The sequence below is a fragment of the Camelina sativa genome, chromosome 17 (assembly GCF_000633955.1).
Source record: "Camelina sativa cultivar DH55 chromosome 17, Cs, whole genome shotgun sequence".
Taxonomy (NCBI): domain Eukaryota; kingdom Viridiplantae; phylum Streptophyta; class Magnoliopsida; order Brassicales; family Brassicaceae; genus Camelina; species Camelina sativa.
Genome location: NC_025701.1, coordinates 32992650 through 33014465, shown reverse-complemented (window position 1 = coordinate 33014465; position 21816 = coordinate 32992650). Strand labels below are relative to the sequence as shown.

Here is a 21816-nt window from a genome sequence, read left to right as displayed (position 1 = left end):
GCTCACCCTCAGACCGATGGCCAAACGGAGGTCGTCAATAGATCAATAGGCGCCTTACTCCGCACAGCTATCGCCAGCAACAAAGGCTCCTGGCTCGAGTTTGCATACAACCAAGCGGTGCATTCAGCTACGAAAAGGTCGCCATTCGAGGTCGCATACGGGTTCAAGCCTCTGACGCCCCTGGATCTCCTCCCTATACCACCGAATGAAGCCGAGAATCAAGATGGAGTCGCACGAGCAGAAATGGCCAAGGCTTTGCACGAGGAGGTCCGAGCCAACATAGAGCGAAGGAACGAGCAGTATGCACGCTTTCTCAACCGAGGACGTAAACCGATGCTGTTCAAGCCTGGTGATTGGGTCTGGTTACACTTAAGGCCGGAGATGTTCCAGCAGAAACGCAAGGACAAGCTTAGCCCTTGAGGAGATGGCCCATTCCGAGTCATCGAGAAGATCAACGACAACGCCTACTGACTCGAGCTTCCAGGTGAGTTTGGTACGTCCACCTCATTCAATGTCGCTGACCTCGTTCCGTTTAATGTAGGTGAAGACGAAGATGTTTTGGGGACAAAACCTTTTCAAGGGGGAGGGAATGATGTGATCGCAGGACACGACCTCGGCCAAGAAGACCAAGACGCATCGGACACGACCAGGGCAACCTCGTCAGACGCGGCCAAGGCTCCAACGATCCTTCCCGGAGCCACCACACGTTCCAAGAGCTCAGCAAAGGCGGCCAAACAGCGGCTCAACCTATTTGTCCGAACCTACGTCGAACACCAGCCACCCCACGAAGACTCCAAAGGCTCAGTCCGCTTAGTCTTCACTCTTACCCAAGAGTGAAGACGGTCAAGTCGTTAAGCAAGGAAGTGTACTCTTTTCCCTCACTCCGGGTTTGTCCCAATGGGTTTACCGGAGAAGGTTTTAACGAGGCATGAAGCTAAACGCAAAACGCCTAAAGACTAAGTTGCTTCACGCGCAAGGCCAAGGCGGTTATCTCTTTCCCTCTTAGTTTTTGGTTTTAATTTGAAACTTTGAGAATATTCTCCTTTGATCCTTTAGATTTTGAACGTTGAGAGCTTAGCGTTGAAAGTCAACAGAGGCGACGTGTTCCATTTACAAGGGAAACACGTCTAAGGACGATTGTGCGGACCATTAAGAGTCCGCGTGTCCCTAAGTCCTCACTTGACCTAATGTATTTAAACTCTCTCTTAGCCTTGTTCCTCTTTAGACTTGTATGAAAATAAAACTTTTCCTCAAGAGAGATTCTTGAAACTTGTCTCACTCTTCTCTTTCTTCAATCCGGGATTGAACCTTGAGAAAACCCTAACAAGCCTCGAACCGGGTTCGACCTTGTTAGAGACCGTATCAAGAGGAGAGCCAAACCTCTTGTGTCGTCACTCGATCCATCCGTATTTCCCCTCACTTCGTTTCCATCTGTCCTCTTCTTAAACTCGAGTCCTCTTTCATCAGTTCTCGAGTTCCCCACGAATCACCTCAAATCATCCCCACCATCGTTTCCTCTCGTAGACGTCCACCCGCTCGTTCCGCATCCGTACTGTCCGATTGAACCGTTCGTGGCTTCTCGACGTATCTCCCGAACGGCTCGTTTGAATTCCTTCAAACTCCGCTTCCCTCGTTTGATTCTCTCCTAGATCCGAAGCCTAGAACCTTGGCCGAGGAAAGTTTCACCGACTGAAAGTTAACCGAGAGCTCAAGCCGCGTCCGTGCCGCGACCGTACCATGACCGTGTCTTCGGGTCACATCAGTTTCAGTCGAAGAAAGGATCTTAATACTAGCTTACCTTTGTCAAAAACAAACGCATGTTAAAAAAGTTTTTCTCCTTTAAGTATGTTTTTTTTTTTTTTTTCCCTTTTTTGACTTTTATTTTGCTAAAAAAGTTTGTGGATAGGATAAAACATGTATTCCGTTTGGTGTTAAATCCCGGAGATTAATTAAATTATAGAGTGGTTTTAATTGAACAATCTACACACCGTTGAGTGCCCGAGACATTGGCTCTACATGGGAGCAAAAAACTAGATGCAAAAATACTTATTGAGCTATTCGTGAACTTTGAGAATATATAAGGCAATTCTTTTCAGGGACGAGTGATGAGAACCAAACCGGTGTGTGTAAACCAGTGTCAACTAAGTTAAAAATTGAGATGAGATGTTGCGCTACGTTTTCTCTTAAACTAATGAGATTGTATATCCAGTTATATATCTACTACTTCACGTTGTAAACTCTGTAATTATTCCCAACCCTCATCGTCCTACTCATTCTTGGAACAGAACCTTTGAATGAATGTGTTATTTTTTTAGCAAATAAGTTTTTTACTCTCTTTAAACTCTCTCACAAGTCACAGCTTCTAAAATCTTTCATAAATTTTTCTGAAATAAATCTCAGCAATCATCTTTTGAACACATGTTTTACTAATTTAACTATCCAAATTCCAACAATTAAGAACACTAGTATAAAATAAGGAAAATAAAAAAGTTATTTAACTTAATTTCAATAAATAATTATTGTTAATATGTAATCGCAAAAAATATATAAAAAAACTAAAAATATAAAATATGAATTAAAGGGGTGTGGTAAAGTGTTGAATTTCAGTAAACGAAACTAATGTAAAATGAAAAATAGTGGATGTTGAAATAATATATAGTGGGAAGAGCATGGCAGCATGGAATTTAGGTCCAGTTATAATATTAGGCCCCAATTTTTTTCCTTTTTATTGTACAAATAGATCTCAAAATTGTGAAACTTTACGATTTTCTCCTATGTTTTAAAGTTTTCTTAGATAATTTCTGTAAAATATAGAAAATGATGCGGAATGTAAAAAGATAATAAGAGATCTGTTGGAAAAATAAAACCATTGTACATATAGTCTAAGACTATCTCCAATGTAATTTCATATTTGCCTCTAAAATAGAAGAACTCTTTTATAAAGGTGACTTCTACTCCAATGTAATTCTTTTTTTTCTCTAAAAAATATTCCAAATAGATTATGTTTTATTTTAGTATTGAAACCTTTTATTTATAAACTTTACAAATTAACCCATTTACTTCAAATTTTACAAAAACATTATTACATTAATAATTTCAAAAATTATTTGATATTGTTAATAATTAAAAATATTTATTTTATTTATTTTAATGATAGATATATAAAAAAAAATTTAGAGACTATTTTGCATATAAAATAGTTTAAATCTATTATAAAGACAAAAATAACAATATTTATTTTAGAGGTGGATATAGAAATGGGTTGGAATAGATTTTACTCTTCAAAGAGTATAGTCAAATATAGAAATCAGTTGGAAATGCTAAGATCCGAAATTTATGAATGTTTAGTGTAAGCCCATATTTAACTTGTTTATATGAAAGCCCTTACCCATTAAGTGTAGGCTTCTGCATAAAACCCTAGCGTCTTTCATTTCCTCCTCGTTCTTGTCACTTCTTCGCTTGTGTGCTCTCTTAATCACGAAAAATCATGGAATCAAAGCCAGAAGAACCTGTTGTTACTTACGTCTGCGGAGGTAATGCTCTAACCATCTTCTTCCTCTCGAAAATTTCTTCCAATTTTTGGTTTTAAAATTGGGCAGGGTTTTCTTGGAACTCTTTCAACCCTAATCCTTTAGGCATGCATGAACCAATCAGACTCTGTTTGATCTATTTGACTTGCGGTATTTTTGAGGCTTTTTGCTTAAATCAAGCTTTCTGCCAAGCAGCCTCAGACATTAACTTGTTTGTCTGAATCATTTTGGTTTGTAAGACTGTGGTCAAGAGAACACTTTGAAGCGTGGAGATGTGTTCAAATGCAAAGAGTGTGGGTTCCGTGTTCTCTACAAGAAGCGTATCCGTCAAAGTCAAACACGGCGCATACCGGCGAACTAAATACTAATCTTTAATCCTTCCTTTTGATTGTTGATAAAATTCTGTAAAACTATATGACTTCTCAACGAAGTTTTCTGATCGGTGCTGTAATCCCTGACTGTAGATATCTACTCTGAAGTAGTCTATCTCTCTACTTTTGCTGTGTTCTCTTCTCCCAATTGGTCAGCTTATTCGGTGAAAAAGGTTGTGTCACCGAATAAGAGGAAGAGAGAAACTACCAAAAAGGGTACTTGCGAAATTCCTTGTAGGAATAGCTATCAGAAGAGTGAATTAGTGCTTTATGATCTGATGAATCCTTTAGTTGTAATAGCTATGTGTGAACTAGTCTCTTTCTTTTCTCTTTGTGAGTTCTTCTCCTTACTCACCCGAACATAGTAACTCCTCTCCGTTTCTCTTGACACTTGTCTATTACATCGTACTTGCTTCTCTTGTCCTCAGTGTAACATTTATATCCGTGTTGCTTTTGGATTTCATCATAACCACAAGGACTTCCCCCTGCCATGAAGACCTTGCTCTCTCTTTCACTCGTGGTACTTTTAGTTAGATCTCCCTCAAACACCATTTCATAGCCTTCGCTTCTCTCCTCCCATGTTGCTTGTTTTGATCTGTCTAACCTGTAAAAACATTTAGCACACTAGCTTGTTAACTTTCCATCTTTTGGCAAAGAATTTGAAACGCAAGGAAGATTCTCTTGATTTGTTTGGTCTAAAAAGGAAAATGGGCTTTATCATCGATCAAAGTTTTTTTTTTTTTTTTTTTTTTTTTTTTTTTTTTNATCTGTAAACAAAAAACAACTAGTTGTTAAAAACTTCAAATAATATACCGAAGCAAATGCCAATAATTAGCATTCACCAAAATATATTTGGAAAAAAATGCATCTTAATGATATTACAGTACCTTACCAATGACCATATATGATGATACAAATATATATCTGAAGTTTGACATCGAAAAGAAGAGAAGGAAACAGAGCCAAAGTCAACTTGCCGGACCACCATAATCAGTTAAGATTTGTTGATAAAAATCGGCAAGTCATCCTTGGCTCATCCTCATTCTCTATTTTTCCATGCAAGACTCCATGATACAATTGGTGTGATGACTCCCATCATCATCAATTNATCTTTTTTTATTTTTTTTTTTTTTTTTTTTGATAATTCAGGGTAAATCCCCAGGCCTATGGAGGGACCCGAGACTAATCCCTGGGAGAGGTGCAGTCCACGGATAGACCCTCTCTTCGGGTATTCAAATGGGCCGTAAACAAAGACCCATATCCATGTGGCCACATAGTAAATGAGTTGTGGCCACATTGTACCTCTCATATTGTTTTGTGATCTTGTTGTGGCAAAGTTCTTACTCATGATGAAGGTATTTATAGACATGTGTAGTGCGATAGATATGTGTGCATAGACTTTTTGCAATATTATTAGAATAGTCTTATCTTTTATCTTTTACTCAACCAGAATAGTCTTATCTATGCATGGTTTTAGTTTAGTGCATCAGGCAAAAAACATTATTGGAAATTTGACCACAACCGTATATTGAAGAATATGATTACTTTAGAAGATTGGCTGACCTTTATACAGTATTATCATATTCGAATTCCTTTTTGTATGAATAATTAATATTCGTACTTCACTGCTTTCAAAGGCATATCGTATATGTCTGCGACATAAAATTCCACCTGTCGTACTTTTTTCTTACTATTGGACTCATAATTTTGTGGTTGATTATGACAAAAGAAGTTTAAACATAAGTCAGAATATATTACCGACAGAACCGTCTTTGTTTGCTAAATGTCGACAAAATCATCTTAGTTTAAACATAAGTTTTCGGTTCTCGTTTGCGGTTTTTCTAAGTGATAAAGGAATTTGTTTTGCAATTTTTTTTTTTTAATATCGAGATTGATCTTACCTTTTTTTTAGTACTAGAAAGTAAAAAAAAAAAAAATCCGTAAAATTTTTTAAATTAAATTTGCTTTTTTTTTTTGTTGAAAATATGTGAATTTTTATTAGTGAAATTGGATTGTACAAGATACAATAGCTTTGTTACCGGAAGATAGAATTTTGCCAAAAAAAGTCAAAAACAAGACCTATAGGTCTTAGATAGATAATGAAATAGGGGAAAAGACCCTAAACATATTCTTAACTATTCACGCATCAAATTCTTGAAATTTTTCCTGTGGCTCTTTGTGAGAATTGCATCCCTAATCTGCCTGTCCAGTCTCTTGAACAATACATGCGGTGGAGTTGTAATATTGTTATGAAATCGATTGTTCCTTTCCAGCCAAATAGCATACACTACAAGAAAACATATCGAATTCCGACCAGAACATTAGTCGGAAAATAATAGATGACTACTTGTGCGATCAGTCTCCTAAGAGTTTGCTTAGAAGTAGCATCTGACATACCCATCCAAGCCGATAAAGCTTCCCAAGTATGAAATACAAACGGGTTGTACCCCAGTCTTCTTGTTGTCTGCAGCCACTACTTATTGTTTTTTTTTTTTGTGTGAAATTTAAATGAATTTTATTGTTTGTTTGGCCGATGCAGCAACTAAAGAATTAATAATTAGTAGGTCAAAAGTTTAAGAAACAATGGGACATACATATGGGTGTAAAAAAGAATTTCACAATTTTTGGTGATACACACAAACCTTTCCCGGTAAAATCTCCTTTTAAAAAAGTTTTCGTTTATGAATGTTAATACGTAGTGTAACGCTTAAATAGGAACCGTGTAATTTCATGGATATATTCTAAACTTCCAATCAATATGCATTTAATGTGGTACCAGTGAAGTTTATACTATCGAATTTGATTGTAGATACATGTTTTATTTGAAATATGAGATTTGAGTTTGCTTTTTAAAAACGAGAAAGAGGCTAATGAAGACACAAGTGAATCTAGCAGATAGTTGCAATTCCGACAGTGAACTAGTGCAATTAGCGATTTGAAATCTTGAAATCTAGACAATGATATTCACTTTCGTACAAATTTTAAGATTTTTCTTTAATGACTATGATACTATAGAAAAGAAAATGAGAAAATTTTGTGGTAAATGAGTTTAGACAAAAATGGAAATGAGTGCTTAATTTTATAGTTGACCCTATAAAAATGTTTTAATGTTCCAAAGAATCTTATCTTACCTTTGGTCTGACCGAATTGGTATCTAGTTGACCAATCGGATAGGACGTTTCATAATGTCATGGTGTGATCCATCGATAGATAGAATAAATATTAAGTATTAACTTTGCAGATTAAACTAGTTTACTAAATTTATCTACGAGCTTGTCTTTAAGAATGAACCTCAGAGCATAATTATCCATAGTCTCTCTTATAAGGGGGTTGTTAAATTTTTTATGAATTAATTATGTATTATTTTGAATGTAAGAACCAATGATCTTTTATTGGTAGGTTCTAATTTTGAGTCTCTTACTTTTAAAAATATTATTTTTTTTAATTTAAAAATTTTAAATAGAATAGAAGTGGTATAAATGTGTAAACATTTAAGATTTTATAAAATTAGAAAATATTTCATTTTAATTAATTTTCAAACATACAAAACATAATAAAAATATTAATACATATTACAATAGAAGTATAATTCATAAATAGAGAAAATGATTAATTTGCTCCAAATTTTGCCCAAATATTCTCAACCAAATCATCTTGCAAGCGTTTCTGTTTTTCTCGATCACGAACATCCTTTCGAAGCTTGAGCATAGTAGCGACACATGAAGGCCTGGGTGTTGGAAGCGTGTAGTCAACTTCTAAAGCTCTACTTGAATCCATTTGTGCGAATTCAGTTTCATCAAACAGAGTGTACCCATCTCGTTCGTCCTCTACTATCATATTGTACAATATGATACTCGCTCTCATTATTTTCCCAATTTTTACCTTATTTTATAAAAGAGCCGGGTTTTTGACTATGGCAAATTGAGCCTGCAAAACTCCAAAAGCACGCTCTACATCTTTACACACATCTTCTTGTTGTCTCGCAAATAAAGAGGCTTTTGGAGTTTGTAGCAGTGGAATAGATTGGATAAAAGTAGACCATTTTGGATAAATACCATCCGTCAGATAGTAACCCAATTTATACTCATGTCCGTTGACATTGTATTTAACTTTAGGAGCTTGACCATGCAAAATATCATCAAAGACTGGAGATCGGTCAAGAATATTAATATCGTTTAATGTACCTGGTAGTCCAAAGAAAGCATGCCAGATCCAGAGATCATACGAAGCCACCGCCTCTAAAACGATTGTGGGCTTTCCAGATCCGCGAGTGTATTGACCTTTCCATGCGGTGGGACAATTCTTCCACTCCCAATGCATACAATCGATGCTTCCTATCATGCCGGGAAATCCGCGAAATTCGCCACTGTCGAGTAGTTGTTGAAGATCTGCTGGTGTGGGTCTTCTTAAGTACTCATCTCCAAATAAATTTACGACTGAATCTGTAAAATTGTCCAAGCATGATAGCGCCACGGTTTCAGAAAGTCGGAGGTATTCGTCAAACGCATCAGCTGCAGAACCATATGCCATCATACAAATTGCTGCTGTACACTTTTGCAATGTAGACAGACCCAACCTTCCGGTAGCATCTCTTCTTTGTTGAAAATAAGGAACTTCATTTGCGAGCTTATCCACAATACGAATGAAAAATGGCTTGTTCATTCTAAAACGGCGACGGAAAATGTTGGGAGGGTAAGTAGCATCCTCACTGAAATAATCATTCCACAAGTGGTCATGACCAACTTCTTGATTTCTTTCAATGTGAATTCGCTTTTTTTTTGGTTTAGGTGGTGGTTGACTTTGGATTGGTGGAATAAGAAGATTTTGCCATACATGATTGGTGATTTGATCTCATGTTTGATTAAAACATTCATCAAGTATGTCATCAACATCATTTTGGGAAGAAGAAGCCATTTTTAGAGAAGGATAATAAAGGAAAGGTACTTTGGTGTTTAAAATTTTGAGAAGGAGTAGTGTTGGTAATCAGGTTGGTGTGAATATTTTCTGTGCTTGCATTGGACATATAGAAAATTTTATGGTCAAAGTAAAACTATAATTTTGTGGTACACAAACATTGGATACAATATGTGGTCTAAAATGATAGACAAACATGTGGTAGAAGTACAAAAATACAAAATTATAGTACAAACACGGGTAAGAGTGGCTTTTGGTGTACTTGTACAAACACGGCTTCTTTTGGTGTCACGGGTAAGAGTGACTTGCCTCTTGTCGACCTGCATTACAATGACAAACCAATTACCATAACCAACTGATTAATTACAAAACCAACCAAAACCAACTGATTAATAACAAAACCAACTAAAACCAACTGATTAATAACAAAACCAACCGATTAATAAAGCATCCAAATACACAAACATAAACACAAACAAACTGAAACAAAAACATAGTTAAAACATAGTTAAAACATAGTTAAAACAAAAAACTACAAGGAATCATCCTACAATGATAAAACACTGCATCCTTTAACATTCAAGCTGATGATATCATGTCATCAATTAGCTTATCCTTAAGAGTTTTTTCTGATTCAATTAGTGAATCCTTCTTGGCAATCAGATTTTCAAGCATCACATGCTTCATATGCTCCTTTTTCATAGCAAACTTCTTTTCTTTCAATTCGAAGTCCTTCTGCTTCATCTCATACATCCTCGACACACACTCCAACTGAAACTCCAAGTAAGCTTTTCCATCTTCCTCCACATCAATCAGTTGGGTGTTAGAGCTTTTTTTGGACTTCCCCTTGGCAGCCTTAACACCAGGAGGACGGGGCAATGGTTCATCCACATCAATCAGATGGTGTGCATCCTTTTCAGACCCATCAATACTCACTCTTCCACTTTTCACTCTATTACCTTTAATAGATGTGGAAGCACACCATTTTTGATTGTATCTTAAGTCTCACCATGCATGCTCCAAGGTAAAATTTTGTCCATGATCATTAAAGTATATCTAATGTGCTAACTTCATCACATCATCTTCATTCTGTCCACTAGACTTCTCCCTAGTCGCAGCCTCATAACATCCAACAAACTTGCACACCAAGTCGTTTATCCTCCCTCACCTCTGCTTACAGTGACTCGTCTCTCTCTTTGGCCGACCAACAACATTCGGACAGGATGCAAAGTATTTTGCAATCCTTCCCCAAAAGGATGCAAGTCTTTGCTGGTTGGAAGTAATCGGATCCTTGCTAGTGTTGAGCCAAGCGCTGACCAACATGATATCATCCGTTGCTAACCGTGCATGCCTTGACTTGCGGTTTTCTTGAGGGGATGGAGGTTCGGATGGGGGTTCAGATGGAGTTTCAGAACATGGACTATCAAGAGGAGTGTATTCGAGGTTTTGGTTATCAAGTTGGCTGTGTAACAGGTTCATATAGCTAGAGAAGGGAAGATATGGATTCATAAAGTCGTCTGAATCCATATCGTGAGAAAGAACTTCTTGTGTTAATAGGACGATTAAAGAGATTGCTAAAGGGTTTATGGTTTATAAGAAAGAACTTGTGTAATTTACTTTTGTGTGTTAAAGAGTGGTAAATGGTTTATAAGAAAGAACTTATGTGTTAAAGATATTGGTAAATGGTTTAAATTTTCAAATTAAGTGTTTACCTAACACAAAGCAACAAGTACTAAAGCAATGACATCAATGACAAAAGGGTATTAATCACAACCACCATCCAAAAGCAATGACATCAATCACTCACTCGACTTATACCTAAACTAACACCAAGTAAATTAAGAAAGAGAAAGATAATAAATTACCTTCATTGATGCCCGAACAGACACAAGGTCTCTATACTCATGATCTAGCTTTCTTTTTGCTGTTAAAGAATGAATAAAAAAAAAGAGAGTTAGATTGGAAAACAAACATTACATGCTAAACTAAACAAACAAGAACCATGACTATCAAAACAAACAAGAACTGTGAAGAGATGGAAATGTCAAGTAAATCTGTGAAAAGATTACATCCTCTCTTTCATAGCGGCTTGGACTATAAGAGTAACCACCTTCTTCTCCAAATTGTTCTGATCCTTGTCTGCAACAAACAAACAATCACCATTAGCAAAACCAATCCCCAGGAGCTCAATATATCTTTATACAAAACCAAGACAACAAAGTCTTTACAACAATCACCTACTTGTTTTGTATAGTCTCAAGTTTTTACACTTGTTTTGTAAAGTCTCAGTCTACCAATAATCTTGCTCTTACACTGCTAACCAAACATATACAGAGATTAAGGATTCGTCACTACCAATATAAAAAAAATGGATAGTACCGGATAACATGGATACCAAAATCCCTAATTTTCCAACTAACATCAAATAACCCTAATTTCCGATCCAAAATCTAAGAACCCTAATCATAAAACAGTAGTACTAAATCTAAGAAACGTACCATGTGATTCCAATTGCTTCAATCTCTTCCAATTTATTTGACTCCACAATACGAACCGCATCCATCTCCAACTGAAACTCGATTTCTTTCTTTCGCGATTGACTTCTGAATCGCCTTCGCCACTAATAGCCTTCTCTCCATTCCCATCGAATCCAAACCCTTCCTCTGAAGCAATTGGTCCTTCGATTCCAAACCTTCAATCTTCTGATTCCAATTTGTTTTCTCGTTTCGGAGATACAATCGCGAGAGAGAGAGAGAGAGAGAGAGAGAGAGAGAGAGAGAGAGAGAGAGTATCACCCCCAATTTTTTTTCATTTTGTATTTTCTATTCACCCAACAGACAACTGACATGTAGCGCCTCTTAACCTACATTCGAATATACTACATAAAAAGAGATCTTAGATTTTTTTCTTTTGTTCTGATTTATTTTTTTGCCTAAATACATTAAGAACTCTCCTATGAACCCACCGATGGAGAAGGTTTCAAACGATTTTGAATTGCTTTCACACACGGGTACCAATAAGGCAATAATCACACACACGTACCAATAAATAACCATATTTTTTGTATGATATGAATATTAACTTATCATACCAATCCCATTTTCGATCTTTTCACAGATGATACAGAGAATAGAGCTAGTAGCGAAAAACACCGAAAATCTTCAGAATAACAAAGCAAACAACAAATCTACAAACACAACAAACCAAATTAACATGCTAACGAAAGGACAGGATGATAACAACTTGGACGGACCAGCAAACATCCAAACACTACAGCAAAGCTCAGAGTGCAATATGCATTGAAGTTGCCACGAGCAACCAATTAAGATCCGAGACCAGCCCTCAAATCCCAAACAAACACTGCCTACAGGCTACAGCTACTCCGTTGACGAAACACGTAATGACCCTTCAACTAAACAAACATGCAACTAGTGAGCTCCTTTGACGATAAGATGAGTTTCCAATATATTCTCATCTTAAAAGGCAAATCTAGAATTTTCTATTTGTATTCCATTTTTGTCAACATTTATATTCCATTTTATCCAAAAAAAGAACGAAATTAGTGGGTACTTTTATGTTTTTTTAAAAATATTATAAATAACCTTTCAGGTTTGTTAGACGATCGATAACTTATTTTTGTCGATCAACCACAAGAATATGAGTCGAATACTAAAGGAAATTACGACATGTGGATTTTTTGTCGCAGACTATATATATACGATGCCTTTGACTTTGGTCTAGTGAGGTTAGAATAAATTTGGAATTCGAATATGATAATAAGGTCAGCCAATTTTCTAAAGTGATATTCTTCAATATACGATAGTGGTCAAAATTCCATTATTATTTTTATTCTTTTCTGCATGCACTAAAAAACCATGCATGGTAAGAAGACTATTCTTATGTGACAATACTGACAACTTTAAATTTAAATAAAATCAATAGACACATATCTCATGTCTATAAATACCTTCATCATGAGTAAGGGTTTTGCCACAACAAGATAACAAGACAATATGAGAGATTGAGAGGTATAACAAAAAGACATAATGATGACGAGAGAGTCGCACCAATTGTATCATGGAGTCTTGCATGGAAAACTAGAGAATGAGGATGAGCCAAGGATGACTTGCCGAGTTTTATCAACAAATCTTAACTGATTATGGTGGTCCGGCAAGTTGACTTTGGCTCTGTTTCCTTCTCTTCTTTTCGATGTCAAACTCCAGATACTATCTGTCCACATATCATCGATCATACATCACGACTAGGTTGTAGTGTCACTGAAATGTCAAATGTGTTTTTCATATGCGTACGAGTACTTGGTGACTGCTGGTAGCATTTGCATTTTTTTTGAAAAATAGAAGTATAGAACATAAAACATTTATAGACCATTTAAATAGATGAATCATACATACACCAGGAAAAAAACACTCAATTATTTCTCAAGAAGCATGTGCAAAGCGATAAAACAAACAAAGACAAAAGAAAGAAAAGTGAATTCATAACAAGTCTTTGTTTTTAGTGTTTCCTGCATTCATTTTCTTCAACACCAAAAATCAGTCTGAGCATAAGGACTTGTTGATAACTTTCTCAGATTCAGGCAATGAAGCAGCAACACTGTTTCGTTCAACGCATCTCTTTCCCCAAGCCACGATCTTCGGACATGCAGCTTCGACAGAGAAGTCACCACATTCCTCGAGTGCGTAGAACCAACTGTAGAATGGGACAAGAACTACAGTATGTCTACATAACCAAAGGTCTCTCCTCCAAAGTAAGATTTGTCTCCAAGCTAATTTTCAAGAACCTTCATGCTCTCTCTCAAGAAACTCTTTTATGCCTTTGTCATGTTCTTCTCCTATCTTGTTTCCCCAAATCTTTCTTCCTCCTTCAAATGATATCTGCATAATGGTGAATGGAGTCAAAACCAAGTGGACATTAAAACAAACCGAACAAGAAATAGAGGAATTGATAACAGAAATGCGTTAAATCTATTTACCGTTTTATCAGCGAAGTCATCCCAGAACCTTGCAGTGGCTCTAGACTGAGGATCAGTGGGCAAGAAAGAGGCAGCCTTGGTCCACGTCTCATCAATAATAAAGATTTAGAGACTAGTTTGCATACAAAAAAGTTTAACTCTATTACAAAAACTAAAATAACAATCTTTCTTTTAGAGGTGGATATATAAATGGATTGTAATAGATTTTACTCTTTAAAAATACTAGAATTAGATTCGTGCTAGAGCACGGGTTAAATTTCTTGTTTATTATGTAATTTGTATTTAAATCACTATAAATGTGATTGTTTTATTTGTTTTGAAAGTTTTTTTTTTTTTGGTAAAACACTATGCCATGAAATCATATTCTGAATATGACTTATGGAAATAAGATATATTTTGTAAGATCTATTTTAGTAGATTTAGTATAAAACTTTATAGTATGACTTTGAAGTATGACTTTATAGTATGATTTCAATGCTTGATAAATCAAAGTTTATGCTTATTCGTATTCAGAATCATTTTGGTCTTTTTTTCTAGTATAACTTTGAATTTTTGCTTAGTTTTCTTAGGCGATGTGGTTGAGACATTTTATACATTTTTTTATTATCAGTTGAGCAATATATGTCCGTTTAAAAAAATTTTAATTACATTATATGAAGAAAAAATCATAAATTTTATTAACTAAATATATTATATAATAATTTAAAGTAATTTAAATATAAAATCAAATAAAAATGAAAGAATAATTTATTTTGTATGGAAATAACATCTATTTTGTAACATCTATTCTAGTAGATTTAGTATAAAACTTTATAGTATGACTTTGAAGTATGACTTTATAGTATGACTTTGAAGTATGACTTTATAGTATGGTTTCAATGCCTGATAAATCAAGGTTTATGCTTATTCGTATTCAGAATCATTTTGGTCTTTTTTTATAGTATGACTTTGAATTTTTGCCTAGTTTTTATAGGCGATGTGGTTGAGACATTTTATACATTTTTTTATTTATCAGTTGAGCAATATATGTCCATTCAAAAAAAAATTACATTACATTATATGCAGAAAAATCATAAATTTTATTAACTAAATATATTATATAATAATTTAAAAGAATTTAAATATAAAATCAAATAAAAGTGAAAGAATAATCACATTTGTTTGTTTTAATTAGGTTGAAAGATTTTCTTATCTTTTAAATGTTTCATATAATTGATTTTATATGTTACTATAATTAACTAAATCCATACTATTTCTAATTATCAAAAATCAAACTAATCCGTATATTATGATACACCTAAACTATGAATGTCATAATTAAGTCTATAACCAAAAGTCATATACATATCTATTATATTGTCTAAAAAAAGTTATGTAATTCCGAAATAATATAGTAGGGATAGGGATAGTTGCAAATTTAGAAATGAGTTGGAGATGGTAAGATCCAAATTTTATGAATTTTTAGTGTTAGCCCATATTTAACTTGTTTATATTAAAGTCCTTAGACCTTGTTTATCGGGGAGATCATGATAGAGTTCTTAGGTTTTTGGGTAAAAAAAATTAATCAGAATTGAAAAAAAATGTAAGATGTCCCCTTATATAAGAGACGGAATCGTGGTCTAAGGGGCGATACGTGTCGCCATTATATTGGTCTAAATAATAATACAAAAGAGAAAAAAAAACATTTCGTCGATTTATTTCTTTTTTCCTCTCTTTCTCTCGGTTGCGATTAATCGACGATTACGATTGATGAATATGGAATCTGAAGCTTGAAGGCTTTAAATCGAATGACCTGGAATCAGAGGAAGGGTATGGATTCGAAGAGACTGGAGAGAAAGAGATAAGTAGCAACAGTGATTTGGAAGCCAATCTCCGAAGAAAGAATCGACTAACAGTTGGAGATTGATGCGGGTTGAATATGGAGTCGATTTAATCGGTAGAGAGATTGAATCAATTGGAATCAGAAAGGTATGTTTCTTAGTACAATTGTTTGAATCGGAAATTGTTTTATGATTAGGGTTTTTTTTATTTTGGATCCAAATTGAGGGTTATATGATGTTTGTTGGAAAATTAGGGTTTTTGTTGTGCATGTGTTCCAAATTGATCATTTTATTTGATATTGTTTCACCTTCAGTTTCATTTATCATATAGTAAAGCAATACCTCTGAGTTGATTTTCTGATGATTCTCATTGTATAGTGTGGATTCAGTCTTTTTCTAGATACTAATGTTCAGGTGGTCTCTTTGCAGGCTCCATCTGTGGTCTTCATTGATGAATTAGATGCTGTTGGAAGGGAGCGTGGGTTAATAAAGGGTTCTGGAGGACAAGAAAGGGATGCCACTCTTAATCAGGTTCCAAACATTTTAGATTGTGTAATAGTCTTCTTCGGTTTTTAAGGGATGAAAAATTTATTCGTTTTGTTGTGTGTTACAGCTCCTTGTTTCTTTAGATGGTTTTGAAGGAAGAGGAGAGGTCATTACCATCGCTTCCACAAACAGACCAGACATTCTAGATCCTGCGCTTGTGAGGCCTGGAAGGTTTGACCGCAAATTTTTTATCCCTATACCTGGTCTTATTGGACGGATGGAGATTCTGCAGGTAATGACTTGGTCTTGGTGTATGTGGTTTTGTATTCTTAAACTTGTAAATTTGCAAAGTTCTTCCGCAATGTAGAGTTTGTCCTTCGGTTCAAAGCTATATCTTTGTTTTGGTGTTGCTGTTTTAAGTCCATGCTCGTAAGAAGCCAATGGCTGAAGATTTGGACTATATGGCAGTTGCTAGCATGACAGATGGCATGGTTGGAGCAGAGCTTGCCAATATCGTTGAGATAGCAGCAATTAATATGATGCGTGATGGAAGAACAGAGGTGTGATCAATATTTTTAGTTCGAATTGTATCTGCTTTTACTTTTGGATGGGTTTGGTTTGGAATGTTAGGATAGTGTACCAATGGTAATATGGTGTGAGTGAATTTGATTAAGCTCTTGGACGTTGTGCTAGAGAAGCAGTTTAGGCTAATAATAAGTTGAATTTATTTTTGATACCAGCGAGTAATCGTATATTCTCTGTAACTCTAATGCAGTTAACAACAGATGATTTGCTTCAAGCTGCACAAATATGTATTAATATTTTATTATGTTTTATATGTTTGAAAATTAATTAAAATGGAATATTTTTTTAATTTTATAAAATCTTAAATGTTTACACATTTATACCACTTCTATTCTATTTAAAATTTTAAAATTTTTAAAGACAATATTTTCAAAAATAAGAGACCCAAAATAAGAACCTACCAATAAAAAGAAAATTTTATCTAAGAGATCATGGATTCTTATATTCCAAACGGTACACAATTAATTCATAAAAAATTTAAGAACTCCCCTTATATGAACCCCCCAATAATCTTGCTCTTACCCATTAGGTATGGCTCATTAATATGTTCGAGGCTTCCGCATAAAACCCTAGCGTCTTTCATTTCCTCCTCGTTCTTGTCACTTCTTCGCTTGTGTGCTCTCTTAATCACGAAAAATCATGGAATCAAAGCCAGAAGAACCTGTTGTTACTTACGTCTGCGGAGGTAATGCTCTAACCATCTTCTTCCTCTCAAAAATTTCTTCCAATTTTTGGTTTTAAAATCGGGCAGCGTTTTCTTAATTGGAACTCTTTCAACCCTAATCCTTTAGGCAATTTCATAATTGGCTTAGTTAGGAGGCATGCATGAATCAATCAGACTCTGTTTGATCTATTTGACTTGCGGTCTTTTTGAGGCTTTTGCCTAAATCAAGGTTCTCCCAAGCTGCCTCAAACATTAACTTGTTTGTCTGAATCATTTTGGTTTGTAAGACTGTGGTCAGGAGAACACTTTGAAGCGTGGAGATGTGTTCAAATGCAAAGAGTGTGGGTTCCGTGTTCTCTACAAGAAGCGTATCCGTAGAAAACGGCTCATACCGGCGAACTAAAATACTAATCTTTAATCCTTCCATTTGGTTGTTGATAAAATTCTGTAAAACTATATAACTTCTCAACGAAGTTTTCTGATCGGTGCTGTAATCCCTGACTGGCGATATCTACTCTGAAGTAATGTATCTCTCTTTTGCTGTGTTCTCTGCTCCCAATTGATCATCTTATTCGGTGAAAAAGGTTGTGTCTAAATAAGAGGAAGAGAGAAACTACCAAAAAGGGTACTTGCGAAATGCCTTGTAGGAATAGCTATCAGAAGAGTGAATTAGTGCTTTAGTATCTGATGAATCCTTTAGTGGTAAGAGCTATGTGTGAACTAGACTCTTTCTTTTCTCTTTGTGAGTTCTTCTCCTTACTCACCAGTCACTCCAACATTGTAACTCCTCTCCATTTCTCTTGACACTTGTCTATTACATCGGACTTGCGCTTATCTTGTCCTCAGTGTAACATTTATATCCGTGTTGTTTTTGGATTTCATCTAACCACAAGGACTTCTCCCTGCCATGAAGACCTTGCTCTCTCTTTTCACTCTGTGGTACTTTTAGTTAGATCTCCCTCAAACACCATTTCATAGCCTTCACTTCTCTCCTCCCATGTTGCTTGTTTTGATGAGTTTTTACAATGTACTTTTAGACTCACGTAGTCTTTAGCAACACGATTTGTCGAACCTGTAAAAACATTTAGAAGACTAACTTATCAACTTTCCATGTTGTGGCAAAGAATTTGAAACGCAAGGACTCTTGATTTGTTTGGTCTAAAGAGGAAAATGGGCTTTATCATCGATCAAAAATTTTTTTTTTCATCTGTAAAAAAAAAAACTAGTTGTTAATAACTTCAAATAATATACTGAAGCAAATGCCATTAAATTAGCATTCACCAAAATATATTTGGAAAAAAAAAATGCATCTTAATGATATTACAAGACCTTACCAATTACCATATATGATGATACAAATATATATATCTGGAGTTTGACATCGAAAAGAAGAGAAGGAAACAGAGCCAAAGTCAACTTGCCGGACCACCATAATCAGTCAAGACTTGTTCATAAAATCGGCAAGTCATCCTTGGCTCATCCTCATTCTCTATTTTTCCATGCAAGACTCCATGATACAATTGGTGTGATGACTCCTATCATCATCAATTCTTTTTTGTACCTCTCATATTGATTTGTGATCTTGTTGTGGCAAAGTTCTTACTCATGATGAAGGTATTTATAGACATGTGTAGTGAGATAGATGTGTGCATAAACTTTTATGCAATATTATTAGAAATAATGGTATATTTTATGTTTTGATCAACAGAATAGTCTTCTTATCTATGCATGGTTTTAGACTTTTAGTGCATCAGGCAAAACAATAATCGAATTTTGACCACAACCGTATATTGAAGAATATAATTACTACAGAAGATTGGCTGACCTTTATATTATCATATTCGAATTCCTATTTTGTATGAATAGTTAATATTCGTACCTCACTACTTTCAAAGACGTATCGTAAATGTCTGCGACATAAAATTCCACCTGTCGTACTTTTTTTCTTACGATTAGACTCATAATTTTGTGGTTGATTAGGACAGAAGAACTTATCGATCTTCTCACAAAATATTGCCGACCAAATCGTCTTTTTTTTTTTTTTTCTAAATGTCGACAAAATCATCTTAGTTTAAACATAAGTTTTGGGTTTTCGTTTGAGATTTTTATAAGTGAAAAATAAATTTGTTTTGCAATTTTTTTCTGGTAACTTGAAAGTTATAAAAAATAATTCCCTAAAATTCTCTACTATATTTGTTTTTATTGTTTTGTGAAGAAATTTAAATGAATTTCATTGTTTGTTTTGGCAACGTATATAGGCAACAACTAAAGAATTAATATTTAGTAGGTCATATATTTAAGAAACAATAGGACATACATATGGGTGTAAAAACGAATTTCACAATTCTATAAACCAAATGAAAAAAATAAGTTCATGACATTTTTGGTGATACACACAAACGAAGCTGCTCTCTTGATTTGCCTTTCCTGGTAAAATCTTATTTTTTAATAGTATTTGTTTATGGATGTTCATACGTAGTGTAACGGTTAAATATAGAAATCGTGTAATATCATAGACATCTTCCAAACTTCCAATTAATGTGTTACCAGTGAAGCTTGTGCTGAATTTGATAGTAGATATTCCCTCCGTTTCAAAATATAAGATGTTTTAGAGAAGTTTTTTGTTTCATATTATAGGATGTTTTCAAGTTTTTATGCTATTTTTAGATTAGTTTTGTATTTTAAATTATGCAGTATTATTTCTGATTGGTTGAACTTGTTAAAAGTAAAGACGTCTTAATCTGCATGCTTTAGTTAAAACATCCTATATTTTGAAACGGAAGGAGTACTAGATTACATATTTTTCTTTGATTTATCGAATTCGATGGTAGAAAAATGTTTTATTTGAAATCTGAGATTTGTGTTTGCTTTTTGAAAACGAGAAAAAGGCTAATGAAGACGCAGGTGATTAACTCATGCAATTAGAGGTTTGAAATCTAAACAATGATATTAACTTTCACACGGATTTTAAAATTTTCTTATATGACTATGATACTATAGAAAAGAAAATGAGAAAATTATATGTGGTAAATGGGTATTTAAAGAAATAAGAAATGAGTGATTAGACAATCATTAGTGGTCGTTACTTTTCCCAATTTCTTTTAATAAAAACTAATTAAAAATACAAAAAGGAGAGAGAAAGAGAGAAACACCGTTATTTAGGGGGTGTTATTGAACAAGGATTTTAATAGATTTCAATTATTAGTGGATTTTAGAATTCAAAACTTTTCTAATTCATTTAACGTGATATTGTTGTCATTATTAGTGGATTTGAATGACATTACTAATGGATTTGAAAGTCATTAGATTTTATTATTTTTGAAGTTAGACAAAAATAAAATAAATTACTCATAATTATATCAAATAAAACAAAAATATGTCCCGGCAATATTTTCTGGTTTTGTCGATCTGAGTTGGAGATCTGATTGGGGTTTCTTCTTGATTTATGGTGGTGGATCTCTGCTGGAGACTTTTGTTGTTTGATTCAGCTGTTAAGAGTTTTGATTTTTTGGATCTGAGATGGAAAATCAATCTTTTAGGGTTTTCTTTCTATGTGATTTCTCCCCTGTTCTTCAATCAAATGAAACAAAAACAAGAGGAACAAACATCTTCAATCAAAATGAAACCAGAGATATAAGAAAAACCAGTGAAATTGTGTAAACAGTTAATTTGATAGGCAGAATCAGATCTGAGGATCTGCAAACTGTGTCAAACCCTAAAATGAAAGATCACAGTGGTCTTTTGGCCATAACTATATTTTATTTCTTAATTCTTAGATTAATCTCTTGAATCAATTTTGAAAAAAGAGAGAAAGATAAAGAGATTGAAATACTTGAAAAATATGTGAGATTGTGTTTGTTCATCTTTTTGAAGTGAAATACGTTGAAATCTAAAATAACACCAAATCCAATGGACATTGAATAACAGTGTTTTTAAAGAATTCTAAAATCCATCAAATAAATCCATAATCCAATAACAGCAGATTTTAATGTACTTTTTTAAATACCTAATTGAATAACACTGGATTCCAAAATACATCAAATTCTTTTAAAATCCATTATTCAATAACAGCCCCTTAAGTTACTTGTTAAAGAAACGTTACTTAATCTTTTTTAACACTTGTCTGTTTCTTATTAATCATATATTAAAATATTTTTTTATTTTTATTTTGAGTAACGGTGAATACTATTTCTCCGGTAATGATGCTCTTTTAAAGTTGACCAAAAAAAATGTTTTAATGTTCCGAATAATCTTATGATATCTTACCTTGGTCCTACCGAATTGATATCTTTTTGTCCAATCGGATAGGACATTTCATAATGTCATGATGTGATCCATCAATAGATAGAATAAATATTAACTTTGCTGGTTTAATTAGTTTACTAAATTTATCCACGAGCTTGTCTTACAAGAATTACTTCAAACGAGATTGGATTGCTTTCAAACATCCAAA

The 21816-nt window shown here is 34.3% G+C and overlaps 2 protein-coding genes and 2 long non-coding RNA genes across 5 annotated transcripts; 3 read left to right on the top strand and 1 right to left on the bottom strand.

Moving 5' to 3' along the window:
- On the top strand, positions 3339–4031 carry LOC104758721. The gene is made up of 2 exons (XR_762764.2): positions 3339–3533; positions 3770–4031. It is a non-coding gene; the product is annotated as an uncharacterized LOC104758721 (long non-coding RNA).
- On the bottom strand, positions 13369–13716 carry LOC104760021 (glutathione S-transferase U28-like). Its single transcript, XM_010482873.1, has 2 exons — positions 13617–13716; positions 13369–13544 (listed from the first exon to the last, which is right to left on the bottom strand). The coding sequence occupies exons 1-2, from the start codon at positions 13714–13716 to the stop codon at positions 13369–13371; spliced, it is 276 nt and encodes a 91-aa protein (XP_010481175.1).
- Positions 16373–16926, top strand: LOC104758720. 2 transcript variants are annotated; one of them, XR_762763.2, is made up of 3 exons: positions 16373–16406; positions 16535–16674; positions 16890–16926. It is a non-coding gene; the product is annotated as an uncharacterized LOC104758720 (long non-coding RNA). The 2 variants fall into 2 exon arrangements; XR_762762.2 differs by lacking the exon at positions 16373–16406 and having other exon boundaries at positions 16445–16674.
- On the top strand, positions 17241–17910 carry LOC109130091 (DNA-directed RNA polymerases II, IV and V subunit 12-like). The gene is made up of 2 exons (XM_019239310.1): positions 17241–17384; positions 17651–17910. The coding sequence occupies exons 1-2, from the start codon at positions 17339–17341 to the stop codon at positions 17764–17766; spliced, it is 162 nt and encodes a 53-aa protein (XP_019094855.1). The 5' UTR covers positions 17241–17338; the 3' UTR covers positions 17767–17910.

What these genes read in the sequence shown, in the direction of transcription:
- LOC104760021 (XM_010482873.1), bottom strand. Translation starts at nt 13,716, where the DNA reads ATGCAGATATCATTTGAAGGAGGAAGAAAGATTTGGGGAAACAAGATA. An exon ending in TCTTGAGAGAGAGCATGAAG is followed by an intron (nt 13,545 to 13,616) that starts GTTCTTGAAAAT and finishes GACATACTGTAG; the next exon opens with TTCTTGTCCCATTCTACAGT.
- LOC109130091 (XM_019239310.1), top strand. Translation starts at nt 17,339, where the DNA reads ATGGAATCAAAGCCAGAAGAACCTGTTGTTACTTACGTCTGCGGAG. An exon ending in TGTTACTTACGTCTGCGGAG is followed by an intron (nt 17,385 to 17,650) that starts GTAATGCTCTAA and finishes TTGGTTTGTAAG; the next exon opens with ACTGTGGTCAGGAGAACACT.